Here is a 24,854-nt window from a genome sequence, read left to right as displayed (position 1 = left end):
CTGCGATCATCAATATTCAGACCTGTGACTAATATTAGAGAAAACAGTTATCGAAAATAAGATTTAACAAGAAATTAATTTATGTTTATAACGGAAAATGTGGTTGCAGCCACATTTTAAACAAAGGCATTGTGAGCCTTTAAATAAATTGAATTTTCCAAATTTGTACACGCACTAATTGACCTGCGATTCCATAAACTAGTTACTTATAAGTCTTTTTTGAAGGGCACAGTGTTTTTCTAATTCTACTTTATATAATACATCTAGATTAAATTAATGCAATGGAAGCAACTCTGTTTAAGACAGAGGTTTTAGTCTTACTGAGTTATTTCCCTTCATAATTTACAATGTCAAAATCACGCAAGCGAACGAAGCAGACCATCCATAAATAATAGACATTTTAACATCATCATTATCATTTTGTTTGTCTTAAATCTGTATTCTAAATACACTAGTGATTAAAGTGGCCCTGAAAACTGCAGATAAACTAGAATAAAGTGGACAAAATCGTATAAAACAGATAGAATCTTGATCTCCTAACGTGGTAAGTAAATCAAATGTATCTCTTTTAGATCTTTATTTTACTTATTCACCGAGTTCAAAATGATCTTTTTTTTTTTTGGGGGGGGGGGGGGGGGGGGGGGGGGGGGGGGGGGTCATACAGCTCTTCTTGAAAGAGTGGATGTCAGTAAAAATACTTCCATTTCACTTTGTCTTCCGATTCAAGGATATAGGATACATTAAAATAGAAGCATAAAATAGATGTATGTTTATTTTCCCCTTTTTATACAGCTCTGAGTATTACCTTAAATGGCAAAAATAGTTCTCGTAATTATTGGCACTTTCAAGTCTATCAACACACCAATAAACAAGAGATCCAAATGAGCCTAAGTCGCCTATTTTGTGATGGTTCTTGACCTTTTGACCTTATTTCTGATTAGGTGTTTGGTCCATACAGTGGCTCGTTACAAGAAGTTGTGGTAATGTTTGTATTTCTATTTTAATCTCTTGCGGATGCTACATTTTTATTTATTTACAAGTTCCGTCAAGCAATTCATGAGAAGTTGTTTGAAGATATTTCTATTTTTGCTCTGGTAGCCACTAATAACGGAATTACTTGAACAACAAAGATAGATATCGTTGCAAGAATGTTAATTCTAACATGATTTTTTTTCTGTTAAAATACGCTGACGTCGCGTTAACGTGCGATGACGTCAATGTCTTTGTTGTGACCAGAAAGAGCGCTACTGCGTTTTTACTACTGTTTTAAATAAAGGGCATATTAAAATCGAAATAATGTATAGAAAAATAGTGCTTTACTTAAATTAATACATTCAAAATCAGTTATACGTCCGCAGAATTATTCCGCGGACGTATAACTTCTTTAAAACACGGTTTTTCTATACAATTATTTCTTAAGTTATGATTCATTAAGTATTCAGTGAAGGAAGTCGTTAAAATGTTTTTTTCTATTTTTATCATTTTAGCTCTGGCGACCGGAAAATGTGATACCTTTCATACAAACCAAGAGAAAGCATTTGAACAAGTGGAAGAGAAGTCAATACAAGGATGTTACAGACCAAGTTTGGTGAAATTCCACCAAGTAGTTAGTTTGAAGTTGTTTAAATCTTGTTCTATTTATAGTTCTAGCTCTGGAGCTATTTGATTTGAACAATGCTACAGAATGAGTTTCGTGAAGATCATTGGTGTTTCCTAAGAAGTTGTTTAAAAGTATCATTCTACTGTTTACTCCGGCGACCCCTTGAACGGACCGAGCGAAACCATTTGATGAAAAGAAGTCTTTTAAAGCATAAAGCAAATTCCAGACGATGGACGACAGACGATAGACACAGCACCGTCACAATAACTTACCCTGAATCTTTATTTCAGGTGAGCTAATTCAATTTTAAAGTAAATTAGAAGGGTTTTCTCCCGAAAAGATAAATGTTTTATATGCCTCCACAAAGTAGTTTGAACACATTTGCTCAATAATAATTTTTTTTTGTTGATCTAGAACAAAAGGATATAGCACTGATGAATCTTGTTTTTTTTCAACATACGCAGAGCAGATACACTACATGTCCAAACTCGGTACGTGCAACTACGAGAAGGGCATATTCACTTTTTATTTTGTACGGTAAAACCTGTGCTTAAGACCAACTATGAACGAGATTATAATTATGACTTTACTGACTAATCTTTTTCTTTGATTTCTGACTGAAACAATTGCAAACACATTTAAATTTTGAATGAAAGAAAATGAAACCCTGTTCCTTACCAACTATTAATATTTAAGCATTGACTAGACTCCATGGTCCAATAGGACTAGCAGTAATAACAACTACTGTGTTTAAGTTGATTCATTTAATTTATTGGTGGAAGCTAGGGTATTTATATATATATACAGTCAAACCCGGCTGCAGAACCTCCCTTGGGGACTGAAAAATGCCGGTATTTGTGATAACATATATTTTCGCAAGACAGGTGACGTGTGACCATAGTAAGCAGGTTATATTTTTTGGAGGCTGTCTACAGTACGGGTCTGACTGCATAAGGGAGTTCATCGGTTCTATGACAAAGGTAAATGTACCAAGTAATATAGCAAAAACAAAACAAAATTATGTGGGATAAGGCCGTGACTTTATTGTAAATTTTCAAATGAAAATTATGGCATATTGTAAATATATAGCATGGTATATATGAAAATGATGAGAAAATATGAAAGACAAAGCTCCAGCTAAAATGCCTGGAAGCAACATAGCAGCGCGAAGGTGCAGAAAACTATGAAAATAAGAGCAGAACATACCAGACCTAATAGGAAATTGTAGGTTCTAGTACTTCGCACTAATGAGAAACGTGACAAAGATGCTCTCACCGATCTCTATGACATGAGATGATATATCAACAAAAATATTCTTCCTAGATTAAGTAAATGCAGAATGAAACATAACACCAAGATCAAAATAAAATCTGATGTAAGTCAAGAAAGTCTTCAGCAAACAAACGCACAAAAATATTAAAATATTGAAAAAATTGTTTCAATGTAATATATGAACAAACGGACCGGTGCGAGGGAATGGTTATAGCAAACTATGCTACAATAATAATATAATCCATCCAAGCGATTGACTGAGCTAACCAGCAGACTGGAAACGTAAGAAAACAGGGGGGATTTACATGTCTGTTTCAACATAACCCATGTGTTAGAGGTTTGTAGCAAAGTGATCCACAAATTATAAAAATATGTACGGACCTACACGTACATATAACAAATGCAACTTTCGACTGATCACTAATAATCGTATGGCCGATAAGTTGAACAACCCTGTTTATATAAGACACAGTCAATCAATGGACCAGGTGAATGGCCGACCACATGGTACAATGCCCCCTCTAACGATTAAAGAGCGCCCGCCCAATAACACCAATAATAAGAGATGACCAACCGAGCGCGAGGTTGCAGATACGAGAAGGTCAACCTAGACAAGTGAGCTTTTATTTTGATACTGCCGTAGTATACAAGAATAAAATATTTTGTGGATCACTAAATATTGCTCACAACACGGACAAAAATTAAAATGAAATTAGAATTGACTTGAGCCAAACATTTTAATACAGAAGACTTTCTTTACTGTACCCCGAATAAAGATTACAATTTGTAAGCGCCATTTAAGTCACGACAATAAAAATTCTAAATTGATGAAATCAGACCAATGCAAATAATGTATGTTTACTAATAAAATCAAGTTTATATACGCATACACGCCTTATTTCTTTCCTTTACTATATAACTAATACCAAACAAACAACTTAAACTGGTTTCAAAGATGGTGGTTAACTACTGTTCATATAACAATCAATATCCCAATAACACAATGCATCAATAGAACGCCTTCGAAATATATATAGACAGAAATATCATAATTCTTTCCAAATATGCATGTACTTAAGCAATCAATATGCCGAAAGAAACATAAAATATACCGGACTATTTATGAACATATGCAGTAAGACAGAATACAGAATGGACAATTCATATGTAATATGACAAATACTTGTCATGTTATCTTAATCTTTACGCATTATTATTATTATTATAATTATTATTTTTTGTTTTAATTTCATCTAAAAACTACCCAGAAAGACAGGTTAATCGTATGCTGCGAGCCGGCTGCCCCAACCCTAACTCTTTTCTATTTTTTTTTTGATATTTTTATATAAGAGGGGGGAGGTAGGGAGAATCCGAGGCTCTGACCAGCGAAAAGGCTCTCTCCACCCCCTGCTTTCCGAGTATTTACTATCATCAATGTTTCTAGTAGATAAAATAAATGTGCCAAACAGAACAAAAACAACACGAAAAACTGGGTAATGTTCATGAGCTGTCATCGAATTATAAATCGATGTACAAAACGATGTCCTACAAAAATATTTCAGTTATGTTTGTTTGTTTTTTTTACAGAATAAATGACATTAAGGCCATCTTTCTGCAAATACAATGCCAGAATTTGGCGAACCTGCATGCTATCGCTTTGTGTAATAAACCCGCACTAATTCATGTTATCTTCGTGCTTAAATTCAAACCAAATTTAACAAAAAACAACAAACAAAGTACCAAAAAGAAAAAGATAGTAACATTCGGAATGTTTATAAATGAATACATGCAGTTAAAAATCAAGCCGGTTTCATTCAACCGTATTGTTCCATGATGATTAAATGTACCAACAGAAGCATACTAGCAAAATTGAGTTTATACACACACACTGTAAAGAGTTTATTCTCTAATATACCATAGATTACAGAAGCGGCGTGACATGTTTGGTGCAGCGGTACATTTTGTGGCAGGGTTCAGCAGTATGATTCACCATTGTGACCCTGAAACAGATTAAACTTGACGGCAGAAATATGTTAAAAAACAACAAAGTTACTGTAATGGGAAGGGTGGGAGGGAATTTTTGTAAACGATCTGTCCTCTACGGATTTCCGATAAAGAATGTACTTGTCACTGCACTAAATTTGCCCATGAAAATCCCGTGGGATTAAAACTTGTCAGACTAGTATTTGAACTGATACGACTATAAATACAAATACAGGTGCGGATTAGCAGTGATGCGTTATGTTAGACAAGACGATACCCACCAAAATTAAAACAATTTATTTCATATGAGAACATAAATTTACTTAATTTATTGGTGGAAGCTAGGGTATTTATATATATATACAGTCAAACCCGGCTGCAGAACCTCCCTTGGGGACTGAAAAATGCCGGTATTTGTGATAACATATATTTTCGCAAGACAGGTGACGTGTGACCATAGTAAGCAGGTTATATTTTTTGGAGGCTGTCTACAGTACGGGTCTGACTGCATAAGGGAGTTCATCGGTTCTATGACAAAGGTAAATGTACCAAGTAATATAGCAAAAACAAAACAAAATTATGTGGGATAAGGCCGTGACTTTATTGTAAATTTTCAAATGAAAATTATGGCATATTGTAAATATATAGCATGGTATATATGAAAATGATGAGAAAATATGAAAGACAAAGCTCCAGCTAAAATGCCTGGAAGCAACATAGCAGCGCGAAGGTGCAGAAAACTATGAAAATAAGAGCAGAACATACCAGACCTAATAGGAAATTGTAGGTTCTAGTACTTCGCACTAATGAGAAACGTGACAAAGATGCTCTCACCGATCTCTATGATATAAGATGATAACTATAGATTTCAACGAATGTAATGCATTTTAGATTTTAGTACTAATAAGATTTACAATATGTCATACCGAAATGCACATTACGTGTATTGAGGGCCACTCAACATTTTATGAAAATAAAATTCGCCAAAACGAGGTATGCAGTGAATACACGTTTACTCAATAGGTACAGCAGGTCATTGACAAACAGTTAAAAGCCTAGAGCTAGAAATTACCTTTTGCTATGTACCTTAATTTTTTAAGATGTATCAAAATCTATGAAACTCGCTGCATATTTTACATATTGTATATCTTTAAATGTTACAATGTCATTCAGGTACATGTACATATTATCCAATAGTTCGATTACTATAAGCTAGTGTCATCATGAAACCTTTTGCTGAGGTTTCAGTCGAAATGTATTATCTATTTATTTTGAACGAACATCAGACGAACGGACGGACAGGCGGACGAATAGGAAACCAATAGCCATAAGACTTTCAATTAGAAGAGTCTTACTGCTACTGACTTGTTACGTCATAAACAGAATATGCTTGGACAGTTTCATGTGACGTCTTCTTTGCATTCATATTATTGAAATTATTATTCATATCGTTATTGTTATTATGATTATTATTATTAACATTATTCTCATAATTGATTCAATTCTGTTTTACACCTTTTTTTGATATTTCTTGATTATTTCATTTTCCATATCAATGCATTTTTATAACTTATTCTTTTACATGCAGGCAGTTAAGTAATGCATGCAACGGACCTAGATAAATCGGATCTAATAAAATTAACCAGGTACAGCAGTTACCTTTCAACACAAGGTGCCCCAATAGCTGCCGATCCCGACCATGCCACGCCGCTCCTATAGCTAAACTGTTTAAAGACACTAGGAGAATAGCCGGTTGACGACATTAGTTTTCTGCAGTCCCTTATACCAGAGATTGACCGTGTTAATGCTGGTGTTACAGTTGCTGACGAAATGGATAATCCGCATCAAATCGTATAGGCTAGAACTGCGTCTAAAATTAATGTGTATGCATTTCGTTAGCGTGTAACAAAATTGCTAACCCAAATCCATATTTTAGTCATTAAGAAATACATTTAAAGCTGAATATTGTTCAAAATATAACAATAATCTGTATTAATTTATATTAGTCCTTGTATATGATAATCTTTTGCAGAACGGAACCATGCAAAGTATTAGCAGATTCGGTTCGATTAACTTGGTTCATGGGAAATCACTCATGGCACTCCCAAGTATAGTGTGGCTTATTCCATTTAGTTCAGAATGTTTGTGTTTTTATTTCTATAGCACCGTTCTCCATAAGTTTCGTTGTTTTGCTGGATTTTATTCTTATGTAAAATACTCTCAGAAACAGTAACCAGACTTAAGTATGAAAAGCACATCTTACCTTACTTCGAACATGTCCGGATTATATTGTTTAACAGTTCTGAAAGAGCTTTGTAATTTCATTACAATGAATTAATAATATATCTATAAATCCGTGAATTATTTGATTTAAACATGACGCTTTCGTGCTTTAAGAAATATTTCTACGACTTAGAATTGTGACAGTATGTTATTAATTTTCATAAGCATCACTTACCATTTACTGTTATACATTACAACAGTTGAGATCTAGGTTACCCTAGTGATGTATAAAATGAAAATATATCTTACATTTCTTTCGATATCTAACAAACAGCAGCTAACCAATATGTTACATTATGAAAACATCCAATATACACGTATCTTTCTTGTCAGCTGTTAATGTTTCATGCCATGGTACGAACCCAACTGGAACGCTCTCTTGCCAGTTAGCTAATCAAGTTAATATAGCCAATTTCGTTCCTGGACACGTAAAAAGCGTAAGCTTACATTACCTTATTACATACCAATTTTCCCATGTGCAGTCTCTACGAACACTTTAACCATCTGACTGAAATACTGTTGAAAACGGCATGGAACCAATTAATTGTATGTCGCTCCTTTCTCATCGGATCTGTTAAGCTGTAACTAGACTATGCAGCATGTTTTTTATCATTTGAAGCAAGATATTTAACGTATAATTTTGACAATTGGTAAGAAACAACCAAATGTATATTTCTATTTGATTTAATGATTTAAAAGTTTGTGATTTTTTTTTTAATTATATTAGGCTACAAAGCAAAATTCTTTGATTAATCCTAGCGATACTAAATCATGTTACAAAATATTTCCGCAACAATGTACGTTAGAAATGCATAAACCTCAATACACCTCGGGTGAAACCAGTACATGCATATTGTACATATGATTGAAGTCCATAAATAATAATGACCGAGAATAATGTACAGGAACTAACGTACTGCATTTTTGTGTATGTACATGCAAACAAAAAGAACGCTCGACCACACCCATGTTTTACCTGTGAGTGTTTGTCAGCTCACTATGTCTGTTAATTTTATTTATTTATTTTTTTTATTTATTTTTTTTTTTTTATAACTAAAATTCACTTCAGACTGATTCAGTCAGTGATTGAATAAAACCAAATAGCCAATAACTTGCTGATTGTACGATGAACACGTGTCTCCATTACTTTCCAGAGGACATATTCAAATGCCGTATAAACAGAAAGTTCAGCAATCAAAATTATAAGCGCAGACATCTAAAGAAAATATATAATGTATACTCATCTCAATTGTGATTTCTCAAAACAGTTGCGCTGCAGTTTTCCGTCGTAATCTTCTTTAAATTTTTGTAAACGATCTGTCCTCTACGGATTTCCGATAAAGAATGTACTTGTCACTGCACTAAATTTGCCCATGAAAATCCCGTGGGATTAAAACTTGTCAGACTAGTATTTGAACTGATACGACTATAAATACAAATACAGGTGCGGATTAGCAGTGATGCGTTATGTTAGACAAGACGATACCCACCAAAATTAAAACAATTTATTTCATATGAGAACATAAATTTACATAAAAATGTTTAAATAACAACATCGACTTTTGAAAACGTGAAAAAAAATCTATAACTGTTCACAGTGTTATTGTTTAACATATGTAAAATAATCATATTATTAAAAAGATATAATGAATGTTTTAAGCAATTTATCATTTGCATTTATTAGAAGTGACCACGCTTCGAGTCTGTTGACAGAAATATAAATTGTGTTGTTTGTTACGTATTTCTGCTATACTGAGTGATAATGTAAGATATTTTAACCAGAGCCAAGATTTTTAAGTCAAAAAGACCGTAACTGTTTATCATATAAACTAAATAATAAAGTATGTACAAAGATCCTCTGGAAGCATCGAATTCAACAAGCAGAATAATTGCAGACTCGGTTTGATTGAGTCTGTTCATGAGAGGTATGAAATATGCAACACCTCTCACGCCCCCTAGCGTCGGCTTAAGCGGAACTCTTTTAAACATATACTGAATGAACTTCATGATCCCAAAGGACCAGAAAATATAACAACACTGAATCCAAGTACGGGGAGACTTTAGATAAGTTTGCTTGTAAAGGAAATGAAAACATTATAAAGTATAGTATCAACTTTAATTATCTACATTGTAAACAAAAAAGAAATAACACCACATTATCAATATACTTGGTTATTAGAATTAAATAAGAGTAGTTCTAAATAAATAAAAGTGTAAAAATAATCATGCATCATATCTCCCACATTAATTTTAGTGACCATTAATAATATTAGCAATGAATTGTTCAATGTTGTAATATTATACCGAAAGTAAACTATACCACATTCACAACATTTATATTCAACCGTCAACTTGAACTTTCATCGCCTATGTTTAGTAACTGTTCAATAATAATATTATGCATCTATTTATATCCTCATTACTTGATGTTCATCAGTTGTCAAGCGGTAAATCACCCTCTGAAAAGAAACCTTTATTGCAATCGATCGTCTTTTTGAAAAGGCACGACTGGTAGTTTTCAAAACATCTTTGTATCTCTGAAAATGCCTATGAAATTGAAGGACACACAGAAGTTGAAAGAAACATAAAAGCAATCTAACGAAAATGATAGAAGTAAAATATTTGAAATATATAACATTTGTAGCAGTGTGCTTTGTTTTCTTGAGGCCACTTTCAAAGTGACACTGCATTACTGAAGGTTCGGACGTATTCCTGGTAGAATCATTAGCCTTATGGCAGTATGTAGCTTCCTCAAACGGACGAATTCTAAAACCCGAATGGGTATCGAATCCTCGAGAGTAAGGGACAGTAATATTTGAAGTCAGAGGCCTCTGTAACCACTTGTCAACGGAGGTCGTAACAGTTGGATTTCAAATAACATAAACAGATGTATACAAATGAAGTTATAAAATGTGATTATGTTATTTTTAAAAGATAACAATAATGTTTCCAGGAACTTTTCACATCATTTCCCAGTCTATTATCTATGACTCCTTGTATTCAGTCTGAAAACAAAATCATGTTTAACTTAAAATAATATTATGTTAAAATGGACTTTCGTAACGGTTAAAGATACGGATGTAGTAAGCTGCTAGCAGGTATATTCATGCACTAAAGAAGACGTTTGACAAGTTGTTTAGTGGTATTTAAATGCCTACGACACAATAGAGTGTAATATAGTGTCATCGTCGTTCCATATTTCTAAAAAGAAACATTATATGAAGACATATTATCAATGAACAACCAACAGAACAGTCTTTTTTGTGTTGGATTTAACGTCGCACCGACACAATTATAGGTCATATGGCGACTTTCCAGCTTTGATGGTGGAGGAAGACCGCGGGTGCCCCTCTGTGCATTATTTCATCACGAGCGGTCACCTGGGTGGAACCAACGACCTTCCCTAAGCCAGCTGGATGGCTTCCTCTCATGAAGAATTGAACGCCCCGAATGAGGCTTGAACCCACATCGCTTACCGTCTTTTTATATACACATGCAAACTATTTGTAAAAAGAAAAGAAACAAAAAAAGAACTAAAATCGCTTTTTTCTAAAACAGTATAATATTTAGTGTTGCAGTCGATGCTTTTTCAACTTAGTGGCGCCAGGTTAGCATTTTGTTATTAAATATACACATACCAACCATATGTGGAATTTTTGAACATTATGCAAGTTCCCACGCCTCCTTGTCAGCTTCCGCTGTTTCTGTCTCTTCTGGAGATTCTTCGGTCTCCTGAAGAAAATAGACATTAAATATTTTATTAGACTGCAATTTTCCTGGCCAAAAGAAGCTAATGAAAACTTTTAGGATCCAAATAATACCATTGATTTACTTTAAGCGTAAATCATTTTTACTCCATTTCTTTTAAAAAATTAATTGCCCTTAATACAGTTATACTGAATATAAAAATATAATATTTTGTAACAACTCAAGGTATTTTCAGTTTCGTTTTAAAAGCACTTAGTATAAACTTAAAAGTGTTATTTACTTGCTTATTGATTTTTGTCTGTTTTCAATATCAAATCTGTCATCACTCAGATTTTAGATAAATATGTAAGTAAATCGTTAAAAGCATGGTTTGAATTCTTTTTCACTTAAAAAGGGACAAGACAAAAGCTTTATATCCTTCCAGACATAATTTTGATAGAATGGCTTTTTTCTTTTAAATTGGTATTAAAGCGAGGGAATTGTATAAATATCACTGGCGGAGGACACAAGTACATTCAAATTGCTTAACAGCTAGACCTACCTTTGACTATCTGTTGTAAATGATGTTTTCAAATAATGTTAGATAATACCTGGTCTCTTACTTATACTTACTTATAATACTAGTGATTTAAATATAAAAAAAAACAAAACAAAATGATCAAGAAAAAAAGTTCATTATAAGAGTTCGTCTTTTACTAAAATCGTTCTTGTAAAGGAGTTCTTGTGGTTTCTCAAATTTTATACTTTTGAAATAAATGAAAATTACTGGCGAAATAACGCAGAAATCTTTACACGATTATATCAACAATAAAGTAACGTGGCTTAATGCTATATTTTCTGTTTCTTTGGGATCGTAGAGTCCATTCAGATTTTTATAGATGATAGATTTCCGTTATAGTCGCCGATAAGGGGCGTGAGAGATGTTGCACATTTCAATACCTCTCATGAACAGACTTAGTCAAACATAGACTGCTATGGCTGTTAAGCAATTTGAATGTACTTGTGTCCTCCGCCAGTGATATTTATACAATTCCCTCGCAGAGTATTTGCTTGGTTGCGTTCTGTGCTTCCAAAAGATCTTTTTATATAAGTTAAACTTTATTTGTAGAACAAATTAATGACTACTCTACAAGAATCTTAAAACATCCAATCACCAATCTTCTACCAAACTACCGTTGTTACTTTTGTCTTAAATTAGTATCTGCATTGCAAATGATGTTGTACATATATTACTGAGCATAGAGGTGACACGTGAAATGTTATTTGATCTCGTTGCGACGACATATTATCTCGTGACCATGACATGTAAATCTCGTGGTCTTCACAAAATCATCTTGTGGCCTTGACATATTATCTCGTAGCTACGACATAATTATCTCATTCCAACGACGTACAATTTCTTAGTCACGACAGTTTTATCCCGTTCCCAGAACATGTCGTGGCCTCGAGATTATTCAACCACTAGAAAAACAAACAAGAGGACAATGTTGGTCCTGAATCGCTCACCTGTCCACACGCAACCCAGTTCATTGTGGCTAAGTTTCATTGAAAACCACAAAGTAGTTTCAGAGTAGATGCCATAACAAAAATTGTTAACAGACGGAAGGACAGACCATGGACAAAAGGCGACTTGACTGGTCCACCATGATCAATATTCATGAAGATCCATTGAAAGATATGGCCTCTAGAGAGGTCACAAGGTTTTTCTATTTTTAGACCTACTGACCTAGTTTTTGACCGCACGTAACCCAGTTTCGAACTTGACCTAGATATCATCAAGGTGAAAATTCTGACAAATTTTCTTGAAGATCCATTGAAAAGTATGGCCTCTAGGGAGGTCACAATGTTTTTCTATTTTTAGACCTACTGACCTAGTTTTGGACCGCACATGACCCAGTTTTAAACTTGACCTAGATATCATCAAGATAAATATTCAGACGAACTGTCATATAGATCCCATGAAAAATGTAGCCTCTGGAGAGGTGACAAGGTTTTTCTAATATTTGACTGACCTAGTTTTTGATGGCACGTGTCCCAGTTTCAAAATTAAACTAGACATCATCAAGATGAACATTTTGACCAATTTTCATGAAGATTCATTGAAAAATATGGCCTCTAGACGGGTCACAATGTTTTTCAATTATTTGATCTAATGACCTAGTTTTTAAAGGCACGTGACCCAGTTTTGAACATGACCTAGATAATGATTTTCACCAATTTTCCTGAAGATCTCATGAAAAGTATGACCTCTAGAGAGGTCACAAAGTTTTTTCTATTTTTAGACCTACTGACCTAGTTTTTGACCGCACGTGACCCAGTTTTGAACTTGACCTTGATATTATCATGGTAAACATTCTGACCTATTTTCATGCAGATCCATGAAAAATATGGCCTCTAGGGAGGTCACAAGGTTTCTCTATTTTTAGACCTACTGACCTAGTTTTGGACCGCACGTAACCCAGTTTCAAACTTGACCTAGATATCATCTTGATGAACATTCTGTCCAACTTTCATAAAGATCCCATGAAAAATGTGACCTCTAGAGTGGTCACAAGCTAAAGTTTACGGACGCACGGACGGATGGACGGACGGACGGACGCACGGACGCACGCACGGACGACGGCCGCCGCGCGATCACAAAAGCTCACCTTGTCACTTTGTGACAGGTGAGCTAAAAACAGAGGGTTTACATGGATTGTTGTGTTCCTTGAGTAACTCAAAATTTCCAAAGGCTGTGTCCAATCTCTAACTGGAGCAGTTCTTATCCGATGTTCACCAAAGTTTGTCACACTATTTATGGGCATTAAATCTCTGTAAGTTTACCAGCTAGATATTCTCTGCAACTCTTGAGTTCTGATCCTTGAGTTACTTAAACTTGCGAATATTGAGAGTGTCCGCTAAATAACTCGAATTATTCGTATCCAATGTTCGTCAAACATAGAAGGTCAAACATAGAAGATTCTGGAGTTATGGCCCTTGAGTTAGTCGAAATCGAGAAATTGCCTACTATCTGACCCAATAAGTAGAGTATTTAACATGTCAAAACTTATTTGTTGTCACGGGCGTGTATAGTATTTGCCACTTTTAATACGAATTTAGAGTGTACGCGCAATTGTAAAATCCTGGCATACATCTAGCCTGACAAAAAAAGAAAGAAAAGAAACTGGAAGTAAAACCGAGATTGCATTTACAGATCATTTTCAGACTTTCACATTATAAATATATCAAACATGACTCTTTCACATGTGAGCCCGTCCTAGTGTCACCCACGTAATTGACAATGTAACGTAATTACTTTTGACCTGTTTTTGCTTGTTTTTGTTTGGCTCCGTCTGCTGCTCTCATAGAATTTCGTACGTATGAATACAAGGAACCGCAAAACCGCGGCCTAATAACCACTGCTGAATGAAATATTTGAGCTGCAGTTGTAACCCCCGAAGCCCCAGCTCCTACGCGCCTGTTTGTATATAAGAATAACTAAACCTGTATTTTTGTAATATGTTTGGATGTTAAAACTGTTTTAAAGCATATGTTTCGGGAATTTCAAGCAGTACTTATAATGCCTTGATGTACATGTTGCACCTTGTTTTGGTTTGTAGAATTGTGACAGTTCTAATGTTCTGATTTTGTTAATAAGAACAACGTTTTCTTATTGTTGCTGTTTCCTGATGCATTGCTATTTTCTTTCAATGTTACGATGTAAAAGTAAACTATTATGTTAGTGCCTTTACTGTTTACTCGGCGATATATGACCATTTTGTGTCGATTCGCCATAAAATCCAACTCACTCACTCCGTCTTTACTGTTTAAGCCTGTACGTGGACTTATAGGGAAAGCGTTTGAAATCATTACACACATGTATTCGATATTTAACAAATAATCAAGGCCTTCGAGTTGTTTATCGTCTAATTTACCACGGTTCAGAGTTCAGATGCGTAGGAATTGAACCACGAGGGCGTTAGCCCGAGTGGATAAATACTGAAGCATCTGAACGATGAACCGTGGTAAATTAGACGATAAATAACAAGATGGCCTTGATTGTTTTCATTCTGACATGCTCATTGATATATTTTAATAAATATTATACTGGACTTCATTTACGAGAGGAGTAATGTATCGGACGTCATGCGGCAATATGACGTCATAATTGACGTCATAATGCTCTCTTACCGGTCCGCGCGTCAACCGTTGTTTATCGCAGAAGCTTGATTTTCTTCTTTGTTTAACTGGAAATCAAATTGAACCATGTTAGAATCAAATATAAAAAATACTAACATTTGACTCGTTGACACACAGGCTTAAGTAATTATCAAGTCCACATGAAACATGGGGACGAACCATTGAGGTAATGAATATGGGCAGAAGATCAAGTCACGCTCTTTGCCAACCCAGATTGTTTAATTTTGCTGACATTAAACATTAGTACGTATGTAAAAATGGAATGCTAGAGGTAAGACATTCGACAGTGAAACAATAGAGTATTAATGTTAATACCAACATGATACAATAATTATTCATTTGAATAATACAAAGTGGTTTTGTTTCACCCTGATTTTATTCTGTCTATTTTGTTTCAAATGTTGGATTTTTAGAAAGCATATATGAGCCGCATCATGAGAAAACCAACATAGTGCATTCGCGACCACAATGGATCTAGACCAGCCTGCGCATCCGCGCAGTCTGGTCAGGATCCATACTGTTCGCTAACGGTTTCTCTAATTGCAATAAGATTTGAAAGCGAACAGTATGGATCCTGACCAGACTGCGCGGATGCGCAGACTGGTCTGGATCCACCCTGGTCACAAATGCACTATGTTCATTTTCTCATGGTGCGGTTCATATATTCTTTCTAAAACAAACCTCGTCTTCATCATCAAAATCACGTGGAGCATATGGATCTCTCTTCTGCAAGAAATAGAAGCATGTGTTACTTCTGTTTCTTCTCAGCATCATAAAGTCGACAGCAAAAGTATATCTAAGACTTTTGTGAATAAGCAACTGGCATCAACAGATGCTTAGTATAACAAGTTTTCCACTTTAACAAAATAATGGATGTTTCCGACCTTTAACTTCAACTATATATAACAATGAGTGGCCCAAAACGTCAATTTCAGTGCGAAATAAAATATTCGAAGAATAATGCACAATTTATAAAGCACACAATTTGTTGATATTATTGAATTGATACTATGAAACACTAATGCGGAGTAATAACGTATTTAAATCCTTCTCTCACTTAACAAACACATCTGATTGTGATTATACAAATAATAAAGTCAAGGTGGTGATTTTACACTGCGTATAACAATAACAACGTGACAGAAAGTCGTATTTTTATATATTAATTCAACGCAATATTTCTGAGTAATGGATCTTATTTTGACATTATATCTATTATACTGAACTTGAACATATTACAGCTCTAAGACTTGTTTTCATAATACAAGAATTAACATTCTAAAACAGAGTAAAGAACCTGGACAGAGCAACTACAACAATTACTACTGCGTAAATTTTATGCAATTTTCTTAACACTCTTTATACTGCACTGGATTCTATTTTAATGAGACTGGCTTTTTGTCACCCCTTATACCTTGAGAAATACGATGTAGTCCGTAGAAAGCCAACTGACGCCTATGTCCACGTCAGACAAGCTTCAAATCCTTACACGAGTCGTGAAAGTGTGTTACGCATTTTACAATAGCAGAAATTTCTTATAATCAGAAGACTGGTTAACAGCCATATAAGATAATTCTATATAAAAGAAAATACGTTAGAAGAAGCTGGAGTTTTACTAAACGCATAGGTTAAATTAAGCATACCTGTCTTTGCCTTTCTTCCTCTTTTCTCCTCAGCTGCAAAATGAATGTATGACTTATTAATATGAAATTCATTTGAAATCAATCAGTTTTTGTCAGCGAGATGTTTCACATGATATTTTGTTTTAGTTTAAATTGGCTTCCTGACTTTTTATTATAAGTAGACTTATTATTTTCAAACATAATATAACATAATGTAAAGGTTAAACTAACAACACTGTCGCCTTAGTGTCTTACTCTGCTATATACTTTGTCCTGACAACATATTTCTGCGTGTGATCCCAGTGGAATGACAGAACGAGTACATTTCATGAAATTGCACTATTTGAAAAGTGTACATGCAACCCTCAGCTTCTCATAAAACAATGTGATCGTGAAATGGCCTTCTGCTTGACAACGCCTGATAACTAAAATTTTTACTATGACTAACTCGTCAATGCTCATTTATGTCATATCACTTCTGAAAATGCTGCAAGCATTCTACGTTAAGATATTACTGTACACATTCTATTCCTCAGATTCACATTACTATCAAATGATTTAATTATTTACTTTAACCTGACGTCACTGCATCAGTAAATTTAGTAGAATATTTGTATTACTGTTTTCAGTTTTTACAGACAAAACAAGCACCTTATAATTATAATAATTAACTAATGAGATACATACAAAAATTAAGCTCAACACATTTTAAAAATAATCTGCTGAAATTTAACCATGGTTGTGAATTTGTAAACAGTGGTGATACGAGGAAGAAAGCACCGAGTAAAACTTTAAAACAGTGAGTATTATATTCTATTGGGTTTATTGCGGGCTAGATTTTACATTAATCTTGTCCGTTTGTCTGCCGCCATTAATGAAATATGAGGAACATTTGAAAAATGTCGTAAATAGGAATGGCTGATATATAGACGAACGCATTGCTTTAGGTGGAATGCCACCCAGAGCTCTGTTACAATATCGTTCCGTCTTCAAATACAATTTCTTATCTTTACAGAATATGAAAAAGCTAATAATTTTTTTTTGTTTATTTACATACCGCTAATTCTTTCTGTCTTTCATATTCTTTCTTTCTTCTTCTCTGCAAAGATAATGTATTAACTATTTACTTGCTCTAGAAAAATCATAATGGAAACTTTTAGTAACATTGAAATTTACTAAACATACAGACGGGTAAAAGTATACAATTCGAATTAAACATGTATTCGATAATTTAAAGACATAAGACCGACCAATTTAACGGTTTATTTTGTAAACATTCAAGCTATGTGTTAGGTGGATGTTCAATCCAGGTACAAGGTAAACAATTGAGGAACGAATGAAACAGAGTTTGAGAGGTTCTTATATGTGCTGCACAAGTGATTTTACACAATGAATGTTGTCCTTCAGTTCATTTGTAATCAGGCCTTTGCTTGCTCCTGCCAATGCATTGAGGATGTTTGTTTGTTTGCAGTGTTATATCGAAATATATCTTCACCGATACGCGAGACAATTCTGATATTTTCACTTTGTGAAAATATTCAATTGTCTGATATCTCACTGAAAACAAACACATTTTCGTTTTATCCTATGCTTATATGTGAAGCTCAACGAAATATCTGTTTATAACATGCTTACAGATTCAAATAAGACCAATACTTCATGACGAAACTAGGATTCATTTAGGCTACCGTGATATCGAATATTGGTGATAATGTCCGTGAAATCAACACGACGCCATATTGTTTTTAAAAACAAAAATTGTATTTAAATATTTTGTCTACAAAATACTCTATCCGCGGCTAACAGACAGTGGCAAATGTCTATTGATGTTGAAATAGAACTGAGTGAAGTTTTTATGTGCGCTATTTATAGAACTGTGTCCGGTCATGCATATTAAATGAAAGTAGTCGGCAACATACAATACAAAAGGTACAATATGGATTTTTTTCTGCCTGTTCATATTTACTCGTGAAATACAAGCCGGATTTTTGACAGAATTTATATAGCGATATAATAAAGAGAAATATCTCACTGATAATTTTCAGTATTTCACCAGTAAGCATAAAATAAACATGTTAACTGACATGTATATGAAATTCATATATAATTACAGTTTCAATTGGATTTCAATTAACTGTACTCGTCATGTTGATGTATTTCAAAATATGTTTACACACTTACCGCCTCTTCCTCTTTTCTTCTGTCTTGTTGTTTTAGTCTCTGCAAAATTGTTTTAAAAATATATGTATACATTTTCCATTTATAATAATTATGATATGCTTCTGTATAATTTTATTTATATATTTTCAGAAGTTAAATAAAAAATAAAATCTATAATATTTGTTGAAAGCATGGGTCGCAACCATGGAAAATAGTAACAGACATGGTCAAAATAGCAGACTCGGTTTAATCGAGCACATATTCAAAGTTAAATTATAAAGTGTATCTGAAGTTATTTTTCAATTCATTTTAAAAAATTCTAATGTTATATGCATGAATTTGACACTTCAGATTCAGACAATACTATTTTACTCTTATCCAAATACGAGGGTCCTGCAAAAATTTCTGTCACTAAAGGGCTTCCGTAGTTTTATCCAAGGTATCTTTTAAAATTATTCATTGCACTTGAATGGTGTGTCCAATATTTGCATAGAAGAAAACGGTGATGTATAATTACACACTTGTTACATTTTCAAATAAAAACATATCACAACGTTATCTTCTATATAATTTGGGAATGGTGCATTGTAGAAATATCTAAACTTTCACATGACACAAGTTTGACCCAATACCAACAGTTTTGTGTTTTCCGATCGATCGACCGATCAATCAAGCTATCAGTCCATGACTGGGTCCTTCATTAGATTGCTTGGAGTGACAATATTGAGAAAGCAAAGCCGCCACTCACATGGATTGACAATATAGAAAAGGTACCGAAGTTAGACATTGAATGTCAAAACTGAGATATGTCTGTATGCGACAGCCGCAGACTGGTATTGACAATATAGAGAATGTTTTGTGCAATGTGCTTGGGCAAAACGACACGAGACGTTTGCTCGAGCCTGTGAGTAGCAGGAAAGAGTAGATTAATGCACAGGAATCATACTCGAATGATCGGGTTTTTGATGCTCGACCCAGCCGTGGTAATTTCACATAGAAAATAGAAGTATAGTCGGCTGTGACCACATGAATTGCTCGAACGGGCCCGGGGTACTCGAGCCATTGATGCTTGAGCCAGCGGTATTTCGCAGTAATCGAGTTGTATATCATCAGTTTACTAGTAATGGTAACATTTCAATGACTGTACGAATAACACACACACGCTACTTAGTTGCTTAGTCAACGCCTTTGAGATACTGATTTAATTCAAAAGATGACAAATTGATCTTTGTACCTCTACTCGATTTAATGTTGTCTCAAACTGAATGGTTCCTAGTAGACATTTTTACTTCCTTTTCTTCGTAATATATCATACACCGTGTAAGTTAAGAAATATTAACGATTCATAACAAGTTTTTCGACTAAATCAATATTTCGAAACGAAAAATTATCACAGACGGCAATTTTCAAGGTTAAGAATGTAAAGGAATATAGCAAATAACTGTCATATTAAAGTCAGATATTGTCGTTTACAATGAAGATTTTCCCCAATAATATTTCAATTTTCGAAAACAGTACATTCTAAATGTCTTACCTCTAATTCTGTAAGTCTTGGATCGTTATTTCTTCTTCTTTGCTGCAAAAAGATATTAGTTTTTTTGATAAAATGTCTGATGGTAGATTAGAAAAGAATCTTCGAGCCACGTCATGAGCTTCTGACAGATATAAATTAAAATTTTAAAAAATGTTTAATCTCTTACCTCTGCTTCTTTCTGCCTTGGATCGTCGTTTCTTCTTCTTCGCTGCAAAGAATTCATATTTTCTTAAATAAGTATATTATTTATCTTCGTGTTACAAGGCAATAGTTTTGTCTGGTAACATGCGATGAACTGCGCGTATCTCGTGTGACCGTATGATGCGTGTAATCAATCGATTAATTTGTTCAGGAAATATTTCACTTTTGATGTCAATGCATATCATACAAAACTGAAAGAGAGCCGCGTTGTTAGAAACTTGTATACATGTATTTGACATCGACTGTGGCTGAAGATAATTTTCAACTCAACTCCTGGAGCATAGTTTGTTTCGAAACAACGGTCTCCCTTTTGAGTGGCCAACTGCCACAGAATCTCTCAATTTCTTCATTTATTTACATACAGTTTGCATTATAATAATGAAAGAAGTCCTATAGTTCAATGAAATTGATGAAACCAACAATTTAGATTAAACGATCTATTTTAAACATATGATACATGCCATATATCAGTGTGAGCAGTCTCCATTATTGTTAAAATCGGCTTTAATCCATTTAGATGTCGGAATCAATTCGACTGCCTTCATTCATAAATTCAGTCGAGCAAAGCATTTAAAAAGCCATGAAAATGTAGTAAGGATGATTGAAAAGGTTTGAATGTTACTATACATTAAGACACTTTTGTTCGAAGGAGATAACTCCTGAAGATAACTCCTGAGGCTATTTAAATTTTGTATAATTATGCATCTTTTCTTCTCAAAACATAATCAGTGCTGGTAGGGTTAAGATAGTAAAAGCGAGAAAGTAGAATTTTCGAACAATATTGTTAAAAATTAAAAAAGATTATCTGGTGGGTACAAATTTAGAAAAATTTTGTTAAAAATTAAAACAACATCTAGTCTGTAAAAATAAAACAGAAACACATTGTAAAAAAGTTTTAAAAGATTATCTAGTCGGTAGCCAGCCTATAAAATACCCAATTGCCTGTTTACTGTATGAAATTCTTGTCCGTCTTAAAATTCGGTTTTCCGAAGATAAAAATGTTTCATCAAAATATCAAGATTCAACATTATATTGAGAAAGTAGTAACTATTCTATTATTTTCTATTTCAACATACCTCTAATTCTTCCTGCTTTTCGTATTCTTGCTTTCTTCTTCTCTGAAAAGAAAATATGTAAATTATTTTCTACATTTCTATTGAGTACTGTCGTTATAGTACTTTATAATGAATATTCAGAAGAGTTAAAGTGTTTTACAGTTGCCTATATTGTGCGCTTGACAATTTAAACATTCGAAAATCTTCTTTTTTTTTTCAAAAATGATTGTAAACATACCAGCTCTTCCTCCTTTCTTCTGTCTTGCTGTTGACGTCTCTGTTAAAGATATCACAAATATATTGATGTTCCGTTAAAAACAGTAATACTTGAACAAAGTGTTTAAGCTTTCATTTCCTTTCTGTGAACGTTTTGGAAACTTCTGGCTAAACAGAAAAAGCTAGACCTTACTACACACTCAGACTATTTGTTAACAAAACAAGTTCAGATGAATTTCAGCAGTGTAAAGTTATGTAACTGTAAAATTTAAACATGAAAAAGACTTTTGTGAACTTTTTTTTCAAGCATGTTTTAAACTTAATCCTCTTCTGTCCATCTAAAATATTTCAAATATACATACAATTTCTGTTAAAACCAATGATATTATGCATTTGAACAAAGTGTTTAATTTTTCATTCTCTTTCCGTAAACGTTTTTTTTTTCAGAAACGCATTGGATACTTATGGCTTAACAGAAAAATAGACCTCACAAGATGACTCTTACTTATCAAAATAAGATGTGGTTAATTTCTGAAGTGTAAAATTATGTTTCTGCTAAATTTAAACATGAAAAGTACTTTTGTGCACTTATTTTTTTCAAGCATGTCTACAAACTTACATCCTCTTCTGCCCTTCTTCCGTCCAAGTTCATGTGTTTAATTCTCTGCAAAATACAATATGTTTACGTATAATTTGTGATAATAGCAATAATGATATGCACACAAACAATTATATTTTCCGAGCATCAGTTTTGCACCTCTGTAACGACAGTTAAAACACGTAACTTTTTTAAGTTAAAGGGTAATAGATCATTTGTAGTAAAAGTGGTAAAAGTCAGTTTTCTCAGCGAACACACAAAGTGTTTGTTTGTATGTTATAATATATAAGTTATAAACGTATTCTATGTATTTTAGAATATCGTGTCTATATAAATTGACTGACCATGCACAATTATGCTATGAAGATTGATAGGCAAGACTCGAGCGTTGTCCAGCTACAGCTCTTGGTCATTTTAACCATGACCCTTGACCTACTGAACTCAAATACAATGGGACTGAATAACTGACCACATGCAATCATCAAATATTGTTTGTGGGCTATTTTCGAGTTCTAAATTGGAATCAGGTTTCAGTACCACCATAACTTTAAACTTTAATCTACTGATACAAACGTGAACAACTTCAGACGACGATATAGGATTGACCTTTGATCTATTGACTTTATAGCAATACGGGTCATAGAGTAACTTAATTATCTTTAAGTTTATGACAACTGAACGCTTAAGAGTTCGGCAATGATCGAAATCCGTTATTTTGACATTTTTACTACGGCATTATATACCTAGATGCACAGAAGCCACCTATTTACCATAAGCGATCATCCTTTAATGTTTGATCATTGCTTTAAAAGGTTGCGAAAGTAAAAGGAAAATGTCAAATATCACTGCTATATATTCAAGACCAGTGTGTCTATCCGTTTCATTCCTTCCCTTTATCATAAACGATAGATGTTTTTGCATTATTCAAAAGATAAAAGCTTCTGACATAATTTACCACTATTCAAATATTCATTTCTTACCTCTATATCTTTCACTCTTGGATCTTCGTTTCTTTTTCTTCTCTGCAAAAGGAAATATTCAATTTCATCTTCAAGTTGATAAAAATGCATTATAAAAAAGTTCTGACATGACGTCATGATGCATTATTTGATCATTCGAGCGTTGTGTCCTCCGATAATTTTCATGCTCCTGATGTCAATGATAATCAATTTTCAAAATTTGAAATGTATCGTTGATAATTTGATCAAATTAATTTAATCTTTTAGAGTATAGTACAGAACGCAACCACACCAAATAATAGCAGACTAGGTTTGAGTCAGTCTGTACATGCTTTGTTTGATAATATAATTTATCCCAACTCGAGTGTGAAGAAAGCCTGAAGATTATGTGCTTCACTCAAAAGTCCCCTTCTTGTTCGAAAAGTAAAATTGTGTTTGATAATACCATCTCCCTTTCAAGTAACACGTGCCTCAGTTAATTTCCTTTATAGTTTAAGCAAGATATATGTGCCTAATCAAAATATACTCAAAGGAAAAACATAAGTAAATATGAAAATATATATCAAAATATATAAAACAAATGAATTTACAATAAACAGACTGAGTGTATTTTGTACTATTAACGTAAAAAGTGTGATGGTTTGGCTGCATTCTTAAATTAAAAACAATCTAGTAAGATTACTGTAATAACTATTTATAGTACATAAAATAAGTCCACATTATCTGATTTGGTTTAAATTCGATAAGACGATGAATGAGATTTTACTGCATGTATGTTCAGTATCTTAAAAGACTTATTATGTAGCTAACTACATATAGCAACAAAGACATCGTTTAGAAATTACGACAGTCGCTTAGAGACTTTCCCTCGCGTTCCGTTATGCAAAAAGAGGACCCTCAATATAACTATTATCCTCTTAATAATGGTGGGGGAATTTGCATTGTACCTATCAATTTCTACCAAGACATAAAACTATATTGTGGTGATCATCCTAAAATTCTGTCAATGTTGTTTACTATTATAATAATGTTAAAATATTACTTACAATTCTATAAGATATATCGTGTTTACTATACCTCTATTTCTTTCTGTCTTTCAAGCTCTTTCATTCTTCGTCTCTGCAAAAACATGTTGTACATTTGATAACAAATTTTTGAAACTTAAGGGTTCAATGCATCTCTATATAGATCTTACTTCGGTCAAATGCTGTCTACCAAGATAACGCAGTAAGTTTGACTGATCTTCAGAAACGTATTATGATAAACACTTGTTAATCAGTTATCTTTAACATGAATGTAAGCATTCCAATATTTTGTTCCAAGCATGTTTACTTACTAACCTTTTCTTCCTCGCTACTTCTGTTTTGGCGTCTAATTCTCTGCAAATTAAAATATTTAAGAATTGTAACATTGTGTCTTAAACAAAGCGATTTTATATACCTTCTTAAAACATTCTGACCAACTTCTCAATTCAATTTTCATTA

At 33.6% G+C, this 24,854-nt stretch overlaps 1 protein-coding gene and 1 long non-coding RNA gene across 5 annotated transcripts in view; both read right to left on the bottom strand.

Annotated features, from left to right (window-relative positions):
* Positions 1-2,618: 2,618 nt before the first annotated feature.
* Positions 2,619-8,664, bottom strand: LOC128555629 (uncharacterized). The gene is made up of 2 exons (XR_008370218.1): positions 6,515-8,664; positions 2,619-4,872 (listed from the first exon to the last, which is right to left on the bottom strand). It is a non-coding gene; the product is annotated as an uncharacterized LOC128555629 (long non-coding RNA).
* A 563-nt stretch (positions 8,665-9,227) lies between these two features.
* LOC123523501 (uncharacterized) overlaps positions 9,228-24,854 on the bottom strand; it is a 50,197-nt gene continuing 34,570 nt past the window's right edge. The window contains exons 3-16 of one of the 4 annotated variants that reach the window (XM_053538473.1): positions 24,711-24,749; positions 24,448-24,489; positions 23,392-23,433; positions 22,433-22,477; positions 21,836-21,874; positions 21,619-21,660; positions 20,508-20,549; positions 20,342-20,383; positions 18,829-18,867; positions 17,705-17,746; positions 16,669-16,701; positions 15,707-15,751; positions 10,777-10,870; positions 9,228-9,685 (exon numbers count right to left, since the gene is read on the bottom strand). In XM_053538473.1, the coding sequence (XP_053394448.1) occupies positions 10,802-10,870; positions 15,707-15,751; positions 16,669-16,701; positions 17,705-17,746; positions 18,829-18,867; positions 20,342-20,383; positions 20,508-20,549; positions 21,619-21,660; positions 21,836-21,874; positions 22,433-22,477; positions 23,392-23,433; positions 24,448-24,489; positions 24,711-24,749 (561 nt within the window). In that variant the 3' untranslated portion in view covers positions 9,228-9,685; positions 10,777-10,801. Of the gene's footprint in view, positions 10,144-10,776; positions 10,871-15,706; positions 15,752-16,668; positions 16,702-17,704; positions 17,747-18,828; positions 18,868-20,341; positions 20,384-20,507; positions 20,550-21,618; positions 21,661-21,835; positions 21,875-22,432; positions 22,478-23,391; positions 23,434-24,447; positions 24,490-24,710; positions 24,750-24,854 lie in introns of all 4 variants that reach the window. The other 3 variants (XM_053538472.1, XM_053538474.1, XM_053538475.1) reach the window with 3 other exon arrangements.

The sequence above is a fragment of the Mercenaria mercenaria genome, chromosome 3 (assembly GCF_021730395.1).
Source record: "Mercenaria mercenaria strain notata chromosome 3, MADL_Memer_1, whole genome shotgun sequence".
In the NCBI taxonomy this organism is placed as follows: Eukaryota; Metazoa; Mollusca; class Bivalvia; order Venerida; family Veneridae; genus Mercenaria; species Mercenaria mercenaria.
This window is presented reverse-complemented; position numbering and strand designations above follow the sequence as displayed.